At 40.2% G+C, this 18,976-nt stretch overlaps 1 protein-coding gene across 10 annotated transcripts in view; it reads right to left on the bottom strand.

The window, feature by feature from the left end:
• DPF3 (double PHD fingers 3) overlaps nt 1-18,976 on the bottom strand; it is a 168,541-nt gene that overhangs the window by 47,526 nt on the left and 102,039 nt on the right. For 5 of the 10 annotated variants that reach the window (XR_010431296.1, XM_064658232.1, XM_064658236.1 and 2 more), the window contains exons 6-9: nt 17,942-17,980; nt 14,263-14,341; nt 13,903-13,944; nt 6,293-6,430 (exon numbers count right to left, since the gene is read on the bottom strand). Coding sequence is in view for 7 of the 10 variants with exons in the window: in XM_064658232.1 (XP_064514302.1) it covers nt 6,293-6,430; nt 13,903-13,944; nt 14,263-14,341; nt 17,942-17,980 (298 nt within the window). In the remaining 3 variants the exon portion in view is untranslated. The remainder of the gene's footprint in view (nt 1-6,292; nt 6,431-13,902; nt 13,945-14,262; nt 14,342-17,941; nt 17,981-18,976) is intronic. The other 5 variants (XR_010431297.1, XM_064658234.1, XR_010431298.1 and 2 more) reach the window with 3 other exon arrangements.

The following is an 18,976-nucleotide window of genomic DNA, read 5'->3' as shown; positions in this document are numbered from 1 at the left end:
TTAGGGTTAGACCCTGCCCTGGGAAGGAACAATAAAAGAAGAATGCATCTATAACTGATGGTGTGGTGAGGAACGGGCCATGTACAGCTGAAGTGCACTCCAGGCTCTTGCTCTCTTACACATATGCAGCCAGGCAGGGATATGCACGGCCATTTCTGCGGACTCCTTGCCGGTGAATTAAGTGTATGTTTTTTTCATTGCAGTTTTCCAGGAAAAAGTGTAAATCAAAATGAATGACAGGAAATGGCCAGTCAGTCTGGGCATGTTTACTCTGTCATTAACACCAAGATAAGCATGTTGGCTGACCCTAAACTGGGAAGTGTTGGGGCATTTGATACAGGACCCTGCAGCAGGCTGCTGTGGCACATCTGTGGATGTGGTACTGTTTGCAACTGAACAAGCTCTGAACTTGGGTGTAACACTGGGAAACGGCTGCTGTTCTGTTCCCAGAGTCATGCTGTTCAGCCTGCACAGCCTGATGGGCCTCCACTAGCTCCAGCTCCCCATGCTGCACTCCCCTGCATAGCATGGGCATACCCTTTGAGAGGTGCTGCAAACCACCCACCCAGAGTATAGTCAGTTCTCCCTAGTAACTGGATTTTCTCCTTTTTTGAGTTAGCCAGTAGTGTGGAGATAGAAGAAGCTGTTGCCTTTGCACAGTTTTTAGCAACTCTGACAGGTTTGCCTTTCCTACAGCCCCTGCTCATAGAGAAGAACAGCCAAGGAACACTACAAGAAGTGCTAGGAGAAGGAGGTACATCTGTAAGAGTCATAGGAAGCCTCTGAACGTGAGGAAAAAAAGATCATTTGATCATGTGTTTTACAGGAATCGATATGGCCCTTAAGTTGAACAGCTAATGAAAGAACTGGGAGGTGAGTTATCTAGCTGGAAGGCACAGCTAGGAAAATATACCATCAACTGATTGGATTCAGTACAATTGGGGAATTAGTGTTCCTCTACCATAAGGCAGCACTTCATAGGAATGTCTGTGCACTGATCTTATAGAGTCTTCTGTAGGAATACATAAAGCAGGAGCCAAAACCCCACTGCTCACGGTAAATCATTGCAACTGTCTAGTGCCTCATGATGATAAACAGTAGGAGATGCAGAATAGGAAGACAGACAAAAGAGTCTGACATGTTAACATACAGATTTCCTGACTTTGAGGGGTACCTCTCCTGAGACTTGGCTTCTGGCCACGGAAATGCATCATTCTCATCAGCTAAAGGAATATATCCCTCCTCGAGGAGGGATTATAATGCCATTATACAGCCTGGTCCGGCAGCATCACTCAGTATTCAAGTGAGAGTAGCCAGTGTCCTGAATTGGGTCCCTGCACAGTCTTGTAGGCTTTCGATCTGGAAGTTACTCACTGGAGGAGTGTGAGAAGGCATAGAGCATCTATTCAGTTCAAATTCAGCCAAAGAATTTGTTTTCCAGTTGGTTCAAATTTGACATGGAGGAGAAAAAAAAAAAAAGGCAGAAAAAGCAAGGAGATAGTGGAAAAAGGAAAAAAAATATAAATACATAAATTATACCATTCCGTCTCAAGAGCTGATGTGTTGTTGAAGCAACACATGGTTTTCAAAAACTAATTAGTCAGATTGAAAATATTTACCAGGAACTACTGAGAAGTACTCAGTGCTTCTCTTCAATGACAGTTGTGTATCAAAAGCAACATTTTAATTTTAGTCCCTGTCCAGGCACTATATGAAAGAAACATCAAAATAACAAAAAACCTACACCAAGACTCCAAACAAAACAACAAAAAGTCCTATAGGTCCCTGTACATGGGAGACAAGTTTGGGATTTTCCACTATTTCATAATGCTAAACAACTGATCTATTTTTTATCTCGGCATCCCAAAATACTTGCACAAAAGTCTGAGTAATTTACAGCTGCAAACACGGTTTGAGAGAAATCTTTACACAGTTCCAAACTCTCCAATCACTAACATTTCTTTTAGTATTTTGAGTCTTTTTCCTTATGAAAACAAGCTCTGAAAAGAGAAAAAACTCAAACAGAAAAAACTCAGATTAAATTAATAAGTCAACTCAAGGTAATGTACATATTTTCACTGAAAAGCACCTGCCGCAGGGTATCTTGTTGCAAGGTGGGCATTGATGCATCCTTGCATTCAGAAGTAGCTCCTACCATGGCCCCAGCAAGGATCAGCACTGAGGCAGGGAAAAAGTAGGCCTGATGTAGCTTTTCAAATTGATGCTGCTTGTGGAGAGGAACAAACAGCTCACCTCCAACTGAGGGGCTGACTCTCGTCATTTATTCATGGCCAGCCCCCCGCCTGGATGGAAATAAAAATGTTTCAAAGATGACTGTGTGGGGGAGCTGGAGGACAGCTTGGAGGCACACTGAGGTTAGCACATTAATTTTTTATCTCTGGGGACTGGGTATCCAATTATGCTTAGAGTACACAAACAACTTTGGCTGGTCCCTCCAGCAGAGATTTATCCACATAATAAAATCTGTGATGGAACTGGGCACAACAGGCTGATGCCACAAAATAATGTACACAGATGGTTTTGCAGGTCAGGTGCTCAAGCTAACAGAGGGGCAGAAGGGCACAGGACTGCATTTTCATTAACTACATGTATTGCAGGATAGACCAAACTGCACTCGGCAGCAAGGCCAGCAACAGCCTGCACAATGTACTTTATTTAGGACTGTCTTATGCTTGTGGGCATAAGATCCCGTTCAGTTGTTGTTTACTGCACAGCTGCCTGCAACCAACATTTCACATAGCAAAATGCCACTGAAAACTCTTCCCCTTTAGAGGAAAGGAAGTTTTTCTCCATGTAGACACACTATCCTCTTCTCCCAGGAATTAAGGAAGAGCATTTATACTAGTATGCTCATTCATGGACACATTTGAATAGATAGAAGTCTAATGTAATTCCTTTATCAGAATTGTCTCAAAATTTGTGAGCATCAGCTGCCCCCAGAGCTGGCCTGTACCCATGGAGTGAGACGGAATAAAAGAGCAGATGTTTTGTGGCAGGCTTGGATGCACCCTGAGCTCACAAATCTCATGCTCTCAGTGCCAACATGTAGAGGAAAAGTCAGCAGAGAAAAAGTCTGAGAATGGTATGGGATCATTTATTTTTATCAGTGGAGTTGAGGAAGGAGGAAGTTGACTTTTTTAAGAGTTTTATATAATTCCCTTTTTACAGTTCCATACTCAGGTAAAAACATCAGAGAGCAGGTCAAAAATAAATGCTTGTGTAGGCAGAGGCACGACTAGACACTAAGGAAGGGCTATTTATCTGTGTCAAAGGGCTAGATAAAGCATACAAACAAAGCAATTAAAGCTCAAACAAGGGTCAGACTAAGGTGTTTTAGGAAAGACAAAGGCCACAGAAAAGGGCTGAAATGTCTTCAGGTTGCAGTGGGTAACCTAGTGGTGAGGAAGAAGGACAGAAAGAGAGAGAGATGTAAAGAGAGGTAAATAAACAAACCTTCTACAACAGTCAAGGACAGTGAGATGTGCCAAGGAGGTGACTTGGGTGTTCTTAGATACACACCTATTCAGTGATTTTAAGTAGGTTCCTCCTATCTACATCTCTTTTCCAATCTCTAGATAATTTTCTGACCTACTCAAATTGGTCTGTGCATGAGAAGATGAGAAAGGACTGAGTGTCCAGAAAGACAAGAGGCTTTCAGCTCTTGAGCTGGTACCATGAAGGGCATCAATAGCTGAATCGTGCAGAAGCTCTGCTCCCTCCTGCATCACGACAGCTGCTGTTACCACAGGATCTACAAGGAGTGGAAGCTGAAGAGAAGTCGCTGGTACAAAGGAAGGAAGTTTATGCTGCAGCTGCCCGCCTGAACTTTACTGACCCAGTGCTCACCTCCTACTGCATGGTAAATTTCAAATGGCTGGTTTGAATTTCCCTTGCCTTTTCTAAATCAGGCTGTTCATATCTCTGACACACTGCTAAGCAAATAACCAGGTCCTACTCTATACCATATCTCTGGTCCTCCTGTACAATGGGTTGTGGATTAGCTGTTTGGATTAACATCCCCCCACCTTCCCTCCCTCTTGGCCCCCCCTCAAGCCCCAAGCCCATGCAGAGAGGACTCTTGAAGCTCGAAACCTACAATGCTGCAGACCTGTCAAATCTAATTCATAACACATGCCTAGCAGTTCTTGGGGGAGAGGAAAGATCTGATGCCCTGGCTCCCCACCATCCCCCTGTATGAAGGGACCATAAATGACGCAAATTAGTGATGTGGACAATTAGCATTCACATGGAAGATAAACAGAAACATAAATTAAATATCGCTCAGTGAAAGAGCAAAGATGCAAGATCTGAGCTTAAGGCTGTAAACAAACAGGCAAAAAGGAACAGCCCCTGTTACAGCTAAGCCATGTGGGAGTGTTACCTTCCAGCATCTGAGAATTTCCCCAGGGCTGATCTGCACGTTTGCATGGCTGTTGCCCATACCTCACTGGCTCCCAGCTCATTGTTAAGCAGACTCTTTCCACTCAGGAATCTGGGCTTCAGAGTAGTTTACCCCAATGGCTCTAAACTTCTTCCTGTTTGTGGATCTGTGCATCAGCAGCTTCCCTCCGCCACATGTATCACACAAAAGCTCTGGGGGAACACAAACCTGAGCAGCTCTTGCTCTACCCTTTCCCACAGTGTAGACGCCTCTTTTTTTCCATGGGCCAAAGCCAACTGCCCCTAACCTTACCATAGCTTTTCTAGCTCTTCTTGCTAACTTCTATAATTTCCTAAGCACCAGAGACACAAGGACCAAGATTGTCCTTGGCATCTATGACAAGCTGAGGGGCAGGGGTCATTACTGTTCTTTGTTTGGGCATCCATGCAAGGCCATTATCAATATTAATTCAATACAGATTTGCAATATGCCTCTCAGATACGCAAATATTACTGACTATTGCAGGCACAGGAAAAAACAAACAAACAATCAAAAAACCCCAGAGCTGATGTAAATGCTAAGTAAACAAATGCTACTGGCTGAACACTGACATTCCCCAGCCTGCCTAAGCAGTCACTCTTAGTGCATTGACAGTTCAAGTTTATCAACAGCTGGAGGAGTCAAAATTACTTTTGCTGTGAATCTACAAAACATGTGAATAACTAAAAGGTAGAGCATAAAAGTGACAGAAACATAGGGATTGCCAAGTGGCATCATACTAAATAGTCCTTCAAGCTCAAACAGTGGCTAGTAGCAGATGCTTTGGAGAAAGGAAACCCCCTCCCACACCTCCCTGGGGACAATTATCAATTATCCTGCTTAGAAAGAAAATATTTTCCTACTTCCATATTTCTTGTAGTTCTTCTTAATGTATTAGAAACTGTTTCCCCGAATATTTTTCCCTATAAGCATTTCATTGCTTTACTACTTTGAACTAAAATGATACAGATCACATGCTTTTGAAAGTGAACAAAGCTACCTACACAACTCCCAAGGTGACAGCAAACATCACAAAGCATTGCACACTGGCAAACTGAGAAACAGGGGATTAGAGACTTGGAAAAATCAGTAATAGAACACAGTCTCCTTGACTTCCTGTTCCTTGCCTAAGAAGCACAGGAAGGACAGTCAAATAGGGTGATGGACCTTATGCTCACATCAAGCATATGTGATTCATCATATATAAATTCGGTCCACTAAGATTCCTTTCAGCCTTGTACCAGTGTGGGGAATTGAGGCGCATTAACTCTTCTCTCATGTTCCAGCTCTCCTCCTTGCTGATCAATACTGATATGGTTTCATAGGTTTTCCCAAACTGTAACTAAGAAGCAGCTTCTGGTGAAGTTGAGGATAAGCTGTTTGGGGAGCAGATGAAGGAATAAGGGACAAAGGTGCTGTTAGTTTCATACCTAAAATCTGAGACATTGGCAAATGTCTCTTATTCAAAGGCAAAACAAAGTCAACCCCCTCAAACTACTGGATGTGTATTTCCTTGACAACCCTGCTAAGAGCCACTGGGAGGCTGCTTGATGATGGGCAGGTTGGGCATCTCTTCTTCCTCCCCAGCCCCCCCCCCCCCCCCTTGCCACTTCCTTCCCACAGGAGCAGTAATGGGAAAGTGACTTGCTGCAGAGATAATGCTGGGTTTGAAATGAATTTCTGACTGCTGAGCCAGCACCCATGTGAGCTGTGGCTGATTAGCTCCAAGCATCCAGGTCCCAATCACTCACAACTGAGCCAGGCAATAATGCCAGCCTCTGCAAGGCAAAGACAGGGTAGAGGCAACATACCTGAAAAGGATCTCAAAGGTAAAGGGAAAATCCTACTCACGTTTGTGGTTTTCATTTCTGTGGACAGGGGAAGAGCGGGTCTCCTGCTCACGGGCTTCATCACCCTCTTCGCTGGCGAGGTGGGTGTGAGCATAGTGGTAGCTCAGCCCAGGCCTGTTCTTGTAGCGCTTGCCACAGACTGGGAGGAAAGGAGATATGAGGGAGGGGAAGACAAAATGGAAACATCAGTATGATCCACAACCATAGCAGCATCCTCTCAATAATGCTCCCTTTTCCTCTGAGAACAGCACCACACACTCCATGCACCTGCCCAAAACTCTTCCCACCAGCACTGGTGGAAGATGACAGAGGGCAGCTCTGCAGCCATAGGTCCCTGAACAAGCTTTCTTCCCACCTTGTTGCCAGCAGTTCATTCCTACAGGCCTAGGCAAATGCACATTCAATCCCTGCAGCTCATACAGCCCTAATCCTCTCTGCTAAGATTACTAACAAGACTGCACATAAAATTTAATGAAATGCCAGTTCCAATGTTGGTGCTGCACAATGCATAGCAATGGGAACAAGACTGAGAAGAAAGGACATTATTTTCTTCATTACTGATCTCTGAAAAAAAAGGAAACAGAGTTTTTTAAAAACTTTCTCTAAAAGGTTAATAAATAGCTTTATTCAGATTCCTAGTCAAGATAAGGAGATGGAAATCATTCACAGTTTCTTGCTAAAGGAACATGTGGTAGTGATACTTCTTTGCCCAGGTAAACTTCATATTCAGCATCTCAATAAATAATACAATATGTGACAGAGAATCCTACTTCTGAACTTTTGTTTATTGTAGGACTAAGTCAACAGATATTAAGAACAGGATCAAACAACTCAGGGTGATGAAAGGTCTACATTTTCACAGGGAATTCACCTCAAGGGCAAGCTACATCTTAAGATTCATTACATACAAACTGAGTTTCTATGAAGTATTTAATTCATGTTATTTTCTCTAAGAGTTATCACTTTTCATCTCCAAAGCATTCTCCGAATTGAGTGTTTCATAAAAGACAGTTCTCTTCTAAGTTCTGGCCTGTAACAGCCTGCAATTCTTTGGATAAGCAAATTCCCATTCTGTTTACGTTTCTCAGTAAGTAAAATTAATATAAAATATACTTCCCCTGTAAAAAAGGGGATTTGAAACCTATGACTTAAAAGACTTTCTCATCAAATATCTAATGGCTATGTTGCTGTCATTTTGAAATTGTTACACATTTGGTCTTTGGCAGCCTGTGAGCTATGTTCCAGCCAGCTCTCCACATACATTTTGCACAATCTGTCACCGGTATGAGACAGAAGGAAACAATCCATGTTTTTAGTGGAAACAGGAAACTGGGGGAGTACATGCTGCCTTTTTTCTCTTTTTGGTCACTGAATCCTGTCCCCCTCATTGTCTTTCTTTGGTTTTCTCCTTTGCCTCCCATTCTTTTTTCTCAGCTGGGCTTTATCAAATATTAAATCTTGAGTTAACTGCTGGCAGGCAGTCATTCCTCAAAGTTATCTTCCTATCCTACCATTCACTCTACTCCAAAAAAGAAAAAAATATCAGAAACATTTCTTGTTTTGTCCTGGTTTGGTAATATGTTCTCCCCTGTTACAGCTGTGTCCACGCTCTGGCAATCTAGAGACCTCAAACACTAACAGTATATTTTGACCTCTACTGATGGAAAGGTGTTATGTTTGTCCCCCTCTGGTCAGTACTATGCTATACATCCCTAGTATTAGAGCAGCTATTTAGTAATCCATTTTATAGAGAATTTTCTGTAGGTAGTAAACAGTCCTTGTTTCAGTGCCCCCAGAGGACAAGTCCCAGAATCTATCTGCAGAATTAAGATCAAAGTAATGTTGAACTCCAGTGCAAAACATGCACAGGTCAACAATACATCTGTGCACATTTCAATAAATGGATTGCTATCAGGAGCAAAGGAGAAAACAAGTATCCTATATGAGAAGAAAATGTTCAGCTATCAGAGTCAACTCTGTTCCCCTCTTACCATGTGCTCTACTCAAGATCTGTGTTATTCAATATTTTTTAAAGAAAATTTAGAAAGTGTCCTTGTCTCTCTAATTTTGTCTTTTCTACCAATAATGAAGTCGATGGAAGCCAAGAATAGCAGCTATGGTGGGAGAGTTATTTGTTGGGTTCTTCTGAACAGTAATCTTATTCTAGATCTTATTGCTTAACTACTTAGGGATTCACTAGAGAGGATAATACCAGGAGATGATTTAGGGCTTAAACTGCTAATAGTTTAAAGGGAAGTTGAAGTCATGATGGAGATTATGAGAAGCATGTAAAAATACAATGCTATAATAAAGGCACTTTCAAATCAACTTGAAATTGTGAAATTTAACCAAAGGTCTGTCCTAAGCAGCAGCACTTAGTAGTGTTGGAATCATTCACAGTAAGAATTAAGACAACAGATTAAGTGTCAGACAAATAGTAAAAATCAAGCTAAATCAGGATTTATCTGGTAGGCCTTCTGCATTCCAGAAAGCCTTCCAGATAATCAATGACATGTTTGACAGGATCAAGACCATTTCAAGGAGATGACAAAGAAGACAGGTGAAGTTAGCAAGGAATATACTAGAGCTGTCATTTTTTGAACAAATACAATAAAATAGATGCTAAAGATTAGGCCTCAAGGAACTGCATTTGGCAAGTCATGCAAGAACAATGTAACATTTAACTGGGATTTTCTAAGGAAAATAAAAAAGAGGGATGCTCTGTACCAATTGAAACTCAGTGGAATCTGTTCATGTTAAATCACTTAAGCTACCTGAAGACTTCAGCCTTTCATTGGCAGAACCTAAAATATGTTTAGTAGAGAAAGGGGATGGGGAAGAAAAAGACTAATCTCAAAATAATGACATTTTCATGCCTCGTTGAATGATGAACCTACAGAAAAAGCAGGAGGATGTTTCAAGCTATAGTGATTTGGATGTAGAGTCAAGCATTTTTAAAAACAAATCCATGTTCTGAATAATTATTAGTAATTCAATGACAAGTTCAAAGTGTTCATTTAGGGACCAAGCCTTAGATGATCTATAGGCACAACACAAGCAGATAGGCACTTAGTGGGTTATTTAGGGAAAATAGTTTAGTTTTACCTCCAGCTGAAATCAGGGAGAATTAGGAGCTCAATTTTTTGAAACCTTCACAAGGCACCTTAATACATCTTCAAGCACCTGAAAGAGTCCTGTTTGGACCCAATGCATGCCTATGGTTTTATCATTAATATGAAGGGTGGAATAGAGAGTGAAAGAATCAAACATGCACAGAATGGATTGTTGGCCAAAATACTGGAATAATAATAAAAATATATTATATGAGATTCATTGATCAAATAATTCTTTCAAACAGTAATTTAATTAATATTGACACCTAGTATCAATAAATAAAACACAGTATAAACAGGACAAAGCAGCATGATGAGAAGACTTAACATGATAATCTGCCTGAGTAGAAACAGGTTGAACAGGGAAGGAACAAGAAGCTATAACAAATGGTATATTAAATATGAATACACATGGTGGATAAGGATGAAAACTCCTTTGCCATTGAAACATGACACAGCACTGGAGAGGAGCATCTTGCACTGAAGAAGGTTTTACTAAACAACCTGTTAGGTTAGCCATCTCTATCTCTCATAGACACAAAACAGAGCAAGTTGCATAAATCCAATTTCTTTAAGTAATTGTAAGTACATGTAAATGTATTAACCACTCCTCTTCTGAAGTGCTTGTATCCTCAGAACAGTGCATTCAACTTAGTTTTGGCCACAACTACTTAAAAAACACCCTTTGTGTTTTTGCAGATAAAAGAAACAAGCTTAGTAAAAGAGCTGATGAAAGCACAGCTGGAAGAAGTCCCAGTAACTGTTTACAGAAGTAGAAGACATTGTTATCCATTGAGAACCGTGCAAGGACTGCTAGTCTTGGACTGTGGCAGAGAAAATGTGTGTTAAATAACTAAGGGAACCTGGAAATTAAGTTCTTGACAAAAGAATCAGCTTCTATAAAACACTACAGGATCAGTGTCTCTGGGTACATACAGTGTTGCATTAGTCACTGATCCATCAGAGATCATAGGAAGGTTTCAGTAAATTCTTATTTTGCACACGGAATGGATATGAATGCATAGCTCAGACTCAGAGGGACTGTGAAAAAAAGATACAATACAAATATAAGTTGCTGTGCTAAAATAGAAGTTTATATGGGAATAAAACTAAAAGGAGACAAGGACATATTGGTAAAAGGAGAAGAAAGAAACGATTCCTTTTAGAGATGGGCAAGGGAAATCTTCCATAGATAGAGGGACAGAAAACAAAGGTGGACATAGTCCCATGTCTCCATGGGAACTTGAGAAGAATGAAAGCAGATAAATGAGGAGGGATAGCAGGAAAGTTAATAACTTGCAGAGATTCAGCACAAACTAACTGCTCTGGCTAGAGGAAGTAGACATTTGAAGTCATGAAGCTCAGGACCTACAACTGATTGCAACTTTTAAACCAGAGCACAAGTTTCTAGAAAAAACTTCAGACAAGGTTGTTCTTTTTGAAAAGTAGTAAATAATATATAATATACACTATGAAAATAGTAGAAATAATGGTTCCCCAGATGAATATTTGACATAGCATCAATTCTTATTAGACATGTAGGTATTCATTCATTCATTCATTCATTCACTCTGTCTGTCCTTCAAAAATCACATGCCCAGTTTATCATGAACAGTGGGGGTGGTGTATCTTCCACTTCTCTTGCTTGACATTGGAGGCTTCGCTTTGCTCCTCAAGTCCTACTTTTCACTGTCTTTTGAGTCACCTGCTGTATGTCCCAGCCAGGTGTTCAAGCTATGTTTGGGACTAGTCTCATACAGCTGAGTCATTTGGCTATGGTACCATTTCCAGCTCATACCCATTTCACACTAGGCTGTCCTGCCACTTTCATGATTGAAGCATTTATCCCAAGGGAGCTCAAGCCACAACACTATCCACTGCAACTGGTTGAAAATCTGACCAACAAGTTTTCGACTTGGTGATTTGATGAAACGATGTCGTGATTGTTCTAGCAATCTTATTGATGCTTTGGTCAAACATTTCATTCTGAACTTCTCATACAATATATGTTCAATAAAATCAACTGACATATTTCAGAATATTTCATTCCACAAAATAAGAAACCAACCACTTTTTTTAAAAAAACACAGGATGACAAAACTTTTTGAGCTTTGAAAACCTTCTTCCATATAGAAATTCTGTACTTTTAGTCAGTTTTATACTGGTGTTTAGCTGAATCCCTCTTAAAAAAAAAGGCATTTTTTTCACAAATAGCATTGCTATCTTCAAGCACAAGGGGCAGTGTCAGCTGGGTATTGCATCATCTTACTGACACACAGACTATTTTTTTCCTGTAACTTTTTTATTACCAATAAAACCTGGTGATACATTCTTGTTTCACATAAATATGAATGTGTAAGTTGACAGAAGTTCTTCACCACCAATCATTTTTTATGCCCATCTAGTTTAATATGAAAATTAATTTGGTTTAGCTATGTTTATGCTTTCTTCTTTGTGGCCATTTTCAAAACTTAAATATCAGAATACTTGCAGAAAAAGCAACTTGGAGGCAAATTAAATAATATACAGAAAAAGTAAACTGCTAACCCATTAAGGTAATTATTTATACCAATAATATGATTGAAGGAATCAAGTTTTCCAAACAGGGAATACATTCACTGTTTTTCACCTGTATGTTTCCAGGCAAAACAAACCTATCTGCCCAAAAGATCTGCACATGGAGTTCTGCAAACCAATTTCTAACCTACCACAATTAGACTGAGTTTTATCTATAAAAATATTTAGCAAATAATTCCAAAGAAAAAAAATTATTTAAGAAATCCACTCAAGTAGAAAAGAGGTTGCAATAATAAGCCAATTGGCTTATTATTCATCATTAATTGTGTGTAATATTTCTATAGAAAGTTAGCAAGGACAGGATATTACTTTGGGATGATGACATTACAATTGGGACAGTTCTTTCCTTCTGCTCCACAGTCAGGTAAAAGAGTTCTGCTATCACATAACCCTTTTCTCAGCTATCTACAATGGAAAAGGAGGAGTCACTGTGCAAAGTCTGCATTCCAGAGCTCCCTATGACTCTAAGTTTCCTAAAAATGAAATGTATCAGCCAAATGAAATAGGAAAGTTTATATTTCCAAAACCAAAGGGTAAATTTATGCTCCAAAATGTAAGCCAAGGCAAAATTCCATCAATACAACAATGTATGAGAGTCTTGAATTCAGGCTAGATTTCTGCTGCCTGCTTTGATACCTTCAATGTTTAATTTACTCTGTGCAAATCACTACTATGCATGTTGTAAGTTCTTGGTAAAATCCAAAAGCAATGCAAGATCAGACAATAAAGAGTCATTATGTTCAAAATTATTACCACTGACAAGTGTCCTTGGATTTAGAAGGATGTTCCAGAAAAGAGATAAAGAAAGTTATGCATATACCAGCAGAGGAAACCTCTGGGTTTCAGCAAGATACATCCTGGGCTCTCAGAGTTTTAGAAGACACATTTTAGTGCTTCCAACACACCAGCCAGGACAGCTATTTAACCCCAGCATAAATCTTCTGACTCTTCATATTTTAAAGGGTTTAGACAGTCCCATTCATGTGCAAGTCTTTCCATTTCTGCTCACTGCCCTTGAAATATTCACCTTGCTGAAGCAAAATGCCTAACATATACCTCACTGTATGGTGCAGTCACCTGGTCTCACCATACAAGAATATGATTGCATCACATGTAATATAGTTCTTATTTACCATGCATGCTCCTTATTTCTTCATGGTTTTGAAAATAAGCAGAAAATATCCCCATAGATAGACATAGTAAAGGTTATTCATCTAAGGTCAGTAACACAAGATAGACAAATAGTAGAAAAAGGGGGATGGTAGTTGCCCTTAAAACCATCAGTTTTGGATGACAGAAGTTAAGATCTCCTACTATTCTCCTACTGCTATTAAGTTTTGTTAGGATATTTTTTTATAGGCTAGAAGGCACCTGGTAGCACAAAGTAAAATTGCATGTACACTCTACAGTAAGCCTTAAAATGGGATGCTTAAAAAAAAAACCACACGTGGGTAAGATAAGTGCCCCTCAAAGAAATAACATAGTGAAGCAAAAAAAGAGTATCAAAAGAAGGAAAGTACCAAGGACTAGACTATTTAAAACCCTCAAACCATTGTGTAACAAATATCAGATTCTTCCCTCACACTAAGACTCTGGTATCCTCCTTCAGTGTCAGCATTGGGCTCTAGTATAATTTTTCAGTTGGGGCAATGCCTTACTTAGCCTGCAGTCCAACTGCAAGATGTCAAACAGCATGGCCAATATGGCCAACATACATATTCAAGGGGAATATGTATCAAAACAAGGCATTCCAGATGTTATTTGTTTCTTAGAAGGGCTCAACTTTTAATGATGCCACAAGAGTACTTTCTGAGTGACGGATAAGAATAAGACCTTCAGAATTTAGCCCAGTGAGGTTTTAAAAGGACTGAAGGAAAGAGAATCACCAAATATATCAAGAGATACAATGAGGGTGAAGTACCTTTGTCGGAGATTTTTGAGTTATGCTTTTGTTTGTAACTATCTGAAACAGAGAAAGAAATAGAGGGTGAAACTTACATGGGGGGAAAGAAGACAAAAGGCAGAGAAGCCAGAAAAATAGAAGGAGAAAGAAAATGTAAGAGATGATTTATTAAAGGGCAAAGGGAAGTGGAGTCTTGCTGAGGACTTAATTTTATTTCCTTCATGCAAAAACACCAAGAGCAGCAGCAGCAGCAGGTGGCAAACATGCAAGTCAGAGAGCAGCAGAATATTTTGCTGGAAGGGAAAAGATGAAGCCCTGAGTGCACTGAGCTGGTAGGACCAGGCTGGAAGCAGAATCAGCTGTCTGGGTGCTACTTACTGTCACAAACATAGGGTTTGTCATGATCATCCTGGGAGGCAGCATCATTCCGTCTCCTGCCACCTCCAGATCCCCGAGCCTGCAAGGACAAGAGGAATGTTAGCAATATTCAATCACCCCTCGGGTCTCCTTGTGCCCCTCACCCTCCTATGAAAAATGTGCAATATAAACTAAACAAATCCTCAGCTTCCATTCAGGTTTCTCAAAGGTGATCTTGACCCTTCACCTCCTAAGATACACACTATGTTAATGGACCTTGCAATGCAATGGAGATCCTCTCCACAGATAGCCCAAACTGTTCATCCATGGCAGTAGGTCACTGCCAGCACATATTCAGTCGAGTATCGTCACACATTCATTTTTGAAGATGTTCAAATACCTTGCTTAACTGAATATGAATGAATGAATAGATGAACAGGTGTTGGAGGATAAATACAAACATTAAATCAGCCAGAAAACAGGCCCCAGATAAAAGAGGTCAAATTATTTCCTTTAATATTTTCAAAAGGGGGTTGTTTGTGTTGTTGAGTTTTGTTTTCTAGCTGAAAAGCAATGTTTTGAAATGACCTGCTGGGACAAAGATACCATGGCTAATTATAATATGGAGCTTTGGTCAGTTAGTGGAAAAAATCAGGTAACATGGCTACCTGGCTACCTGCAATAACAGGAATTACCCAGAAAGGTCCTTCTGCAGTTCTGTGTTTCTACAGTGGACCAGACTGGCAGCTCTGGAAACTGAAAATCTCTGTTTCTCCACAGCACAGACTTCTCTGTCTTGACCTCCAGGGGTGAGAGTGGAATTCAGCATCAAAGCTACTTGGTCCTGATCCTTCTCAGCTGAGATGCCAACAAGGGGACAGCTCATATCTGTCCAGTGGTGGAGAGATCTGTGATGTGAAACTGGGAACTGGCCAAGGCCTTCGATTCTTTCATGTTCACTAATGTACAGTCTATAAATGACAATCATTTTAGACTTGGTCTTTGTTTGAGGAAGTGATCACAGGTGGATGGCTAACTAGCCCTTTATTAATTCTTGTAGCTACTCTATTCCTGGATAAAAGCACAGAATTGCTTCTGCTGCTTCTGTTATTAAACTGTTGATAGTCCTCACTCTAGACAAGGCTGCTTGACTGAAATCCTACAAGCTTTTGCATGTGAAAATAAGAAAGGGACAGAGCTTTGTTAGGTAAAGCTGAAGAAGGTGTAGAAATTCTGAGAGCATTAGTACCCAGACATAAAGGGGGTGTAAAAACTCTGTCCCTCTTCTATGCATTTGGAACAGAACTAGCACTGTTAGAGCTGCATTCCATTGGACATTAAAGACAAGGAACAAGGAAACATTTTACACTGGCCTGACAAAGTCTGTCAAAACAGGGATTTATAAAACCTTCACACATTATTTCCCTGGGATTGCTTAGGGCTAACTCTTAACATAGTCCTGAAGGAAAGACATGGATTTGCAGCTGTCTGGATGGGGTAAATACTATTAGGTATGACAAGTATAACTCTGCCTTCTGCAAAGACCTCTGTGCAGACCAGCACACATGTGCAGAGCAAGATTTGTAAGGGTGAACTGAAAAGCAGTTTCACCCTGGAAAAGGCCTCAGCAACAATTGTTTGGTGGAAGCTACTTTACTGACCATATCACATAAAATCATCTTACTAGTCTGCAGTATTTTCTCTCTGACTGCCAGCTCTGTAAACCCCCTCTGGGCAATGAAATCAATCCCAGGCTAGTTCCTTTCTTCCCTCACTGCTGCAAAAATGTGTTGCAAGCTAAATTTCAGTCCATGGTAGCTCCTATACAACCCTCAATTCATCAGAGAGTCTTCACAGAGACAAGTGTTTGGCCCTTAATAAATATTTCTGCTGGTACCTGGATTAGGATCTAATTTCCCTATCCTACCAGCTGCATTGGCTTTTCAGGGCTGTGAAAAAGATATAAAGTCATATATTTGTCACTAGTCAGTAGCTCTGACTCTATTTACACACTGGGAACATATCTGTTGAGTAAGAAGGTACTATTTTTACATAGGTACCTTTCAGAATAGGACAGCAATTTAAGGTTTGTTGCTCAGAGCTTTATTAGTCTTACAGCCAGCTGTTTCCCTTCAAACTGTTCTCTACACAAATGCAGGAGTACACCATTCATGTCATGACCACATGTCAGATACACTTTTTCATGCAGTGAACACAGGGGGAGATTTTTCAAGTCAGTGACTTTCAATGGGACTTATGTTCCTAAATGTCTTTAGTGCCTTTGAAACTGTCCCATGGGATATCCAGCTGATGAGCAGACAATCTGTACAGGTGCAGCTGCGTCCGTCTCATATCTCCTAGCAAACTACCCTTTCCAGCTCCTACCACAATGTCCCAGTCCAGCAAAGATACTAAAAATCTGCCTTTGTAAATCCACCTCTTTGGCCCTCAGTGTCCTTCCTAATGCCCCCATGATTTCAGAGCTAGCCTTGAGGGGAAAGGAAACCAAGCAGCTGCCCCAGAGGCACTAAAATGAGTGCCCCGTGCTTGCTGTCAGTGCCCCAGGCTGTTGAAGTCAGTTATCCATGACTGTCTTCATTCTCCTGATGGGATGCAGCAAAGACTACAAGACTTGACATGCGAGGCCTGGAAGCCAGGGCACAGCAGCCTTGAAGCAGCCCTGAAGCAGCCAGAGAGAGTAGCCAAAGGGACAGATGGAGACTCCAGGATTAAAAATAAAATCATGCTGCAGGGAAAAGAAGGGGCATGTGCAATTTGGAAAGTCCAAAGCAGTAATTCCACCGCATTAATCCTGCATTGATGCTGTCACTCCTTCTCTGAATCCCCAAAGGTCACACTCGACAGGATCTAGTTTCCTATGCATGTCCTTCCCCTCTTCTGCCCTCTAAAAATACTCTAACCACTCCTTCCCAGAAACAAAGAGCTGCCCAGGTTTCATGTCCCCTAATTTCAAATCCCTAACCTCAATTCCCTATACTGGGTCAGGCTCACATTAGAAAAGGGCTGCTTTCAGAACGGTGGTGAAACACTTGTGACCAGACAATTCAGGTTTGCCAGTTTTCAACATCTAGGTAACTTGGCCCTAATTTTGAAATCCTAATTTTTATCACATTTTCCTATGGTTATTGATGCCATCAAATAAAAAACAAAAATTGCTCAAAGTATTTAGCACTCTTCAGACTTCTCTTTTTTGCACTGAAAGAAGCCAGGGCACTAGCAAAGCAGGAGTTAGTTGCAAGAAAAAGGCAAAAGATCCTGCTGCTCCTGTACTTAATAGAGGTCTGGTTCTGGGGCAGAAAACAACACATAAATTTTTGCTTCAACATGAATGGGACATCTAGCACCTTCCGACTCCCTCCGCTACAGTAATATTCTGTAACTATAGTTATTCTGTAACATTTTCCTGAATGGAGAAGCAACAGTAACTTCAGGACTTTGTTTGTGTAGGTCTAGGACATATGAATACACCAAATTCCCTTCTCCTAAGCAGGATATCTTTTAGCTATTCACTTCCTTTCACTCGCCCTAACCAGCATGCACAATTTATGTAAGAGCAACTTATTAGAAAAGAATTGTTAGCCTGGAATATTAGTTGATCACTACAATCAAGCTTGTGTGCATGTATTGATTCTATCTCCTGGTTTTGGTTACTGGTTCATACAAATTTTCTGAAACTTACATTTTTCTGGAAAATTTTTTTCCAGGTGGGGGTCTTTGGCTAAGAAAGAAAGAAAGAAAGAAACTGGTTCAGGTGATTTTGAGAATAAGGAAGGTGAAATATATACTTATCCAATTATTAAAGTGCGTTGATCTTATATTTAAGGACTTAAGCTCCAAAATAAAGAGGAGCAGAAAACTGAAACAACACAACAACAGAAGAAACCAAAAGAGAGGGTCTGATGCATAAGTATATTGCTAGTACTCAATGTGGTTTCATGTCTCTCATTCAAAAGCCATTATTTTCTGCTCATTTGGCCTAAAATGTGGCCCTTCTTGCTTGATTTCTATAAACACATCGAAAGGTATTTCTAGAGCTCCTGTGCCCCTGTAGCATCCACTGGAGCCAAAGAGAGATGAAAATGCTCAAAACTTCTGAGAATTGTGTTCATTTAGATGCCTGGCTCATAGGGCCAAAATTGAAAATGTTGATTCCAAGTTTTAAAATGTTGGCCTCATTACTTGACTGGTATCCTGATGAATTGTGAAGACAACTTAGGTAAAAGAAGGGACATAGAGTCCCCTAAGGATAAAATATTGCCCATTTTAAGCAAATAGAAGATTTGCCGTGGGCTCAAGAGGGCCAGCGTCAGCCACAAAATGCTACCCTAGAGAAAGCTGCAAAACTTATTAACGTAATTCAAGTTACTTTTATTAATACATTTTTGGCTGTCATGACTGAATTTGTTGCTTTTCTGTAATTAGTAAATGTTGTTTTAAGGAGCATTGTAATAGCAGGATGTTATCATAATTATTACAGTTTACAATTGTAAACACAGCACTAAAATAAACTTCCCACACTTTTTACTCTCAAAATAGTCTATTTTGCCTTGGATATTCACAAAAATAAACTGAAAAAATATTAAAAATCTATCACCATACAACTGAAAATTACTGTAGTATTATCGATATTATATATTCATCGATACACATTTTACATATATAATACACATAACAAATATACACTAGAAAGCAGAGGTTTGCTTCCTTCCTTTCC

The sequence above is a fragment of the Pseudopipra pipra genome, chromosome 6, assembly GCF_036250125.1.
Source record: "Pseudopipra pipra isolate bDixPip1 chromosome 6, bDixPip1.hap1, whole genome shotgun sequence".
Lineage (NCBI taxonomy): Eukaryota > Metazoa > Chordata > Aves > Passeriformes > Pipridae > Pseudopipra > Pseudopipra pipra.
This window is presented reverse-complemented; position numbering and strand designations above follow the sequence as displayed.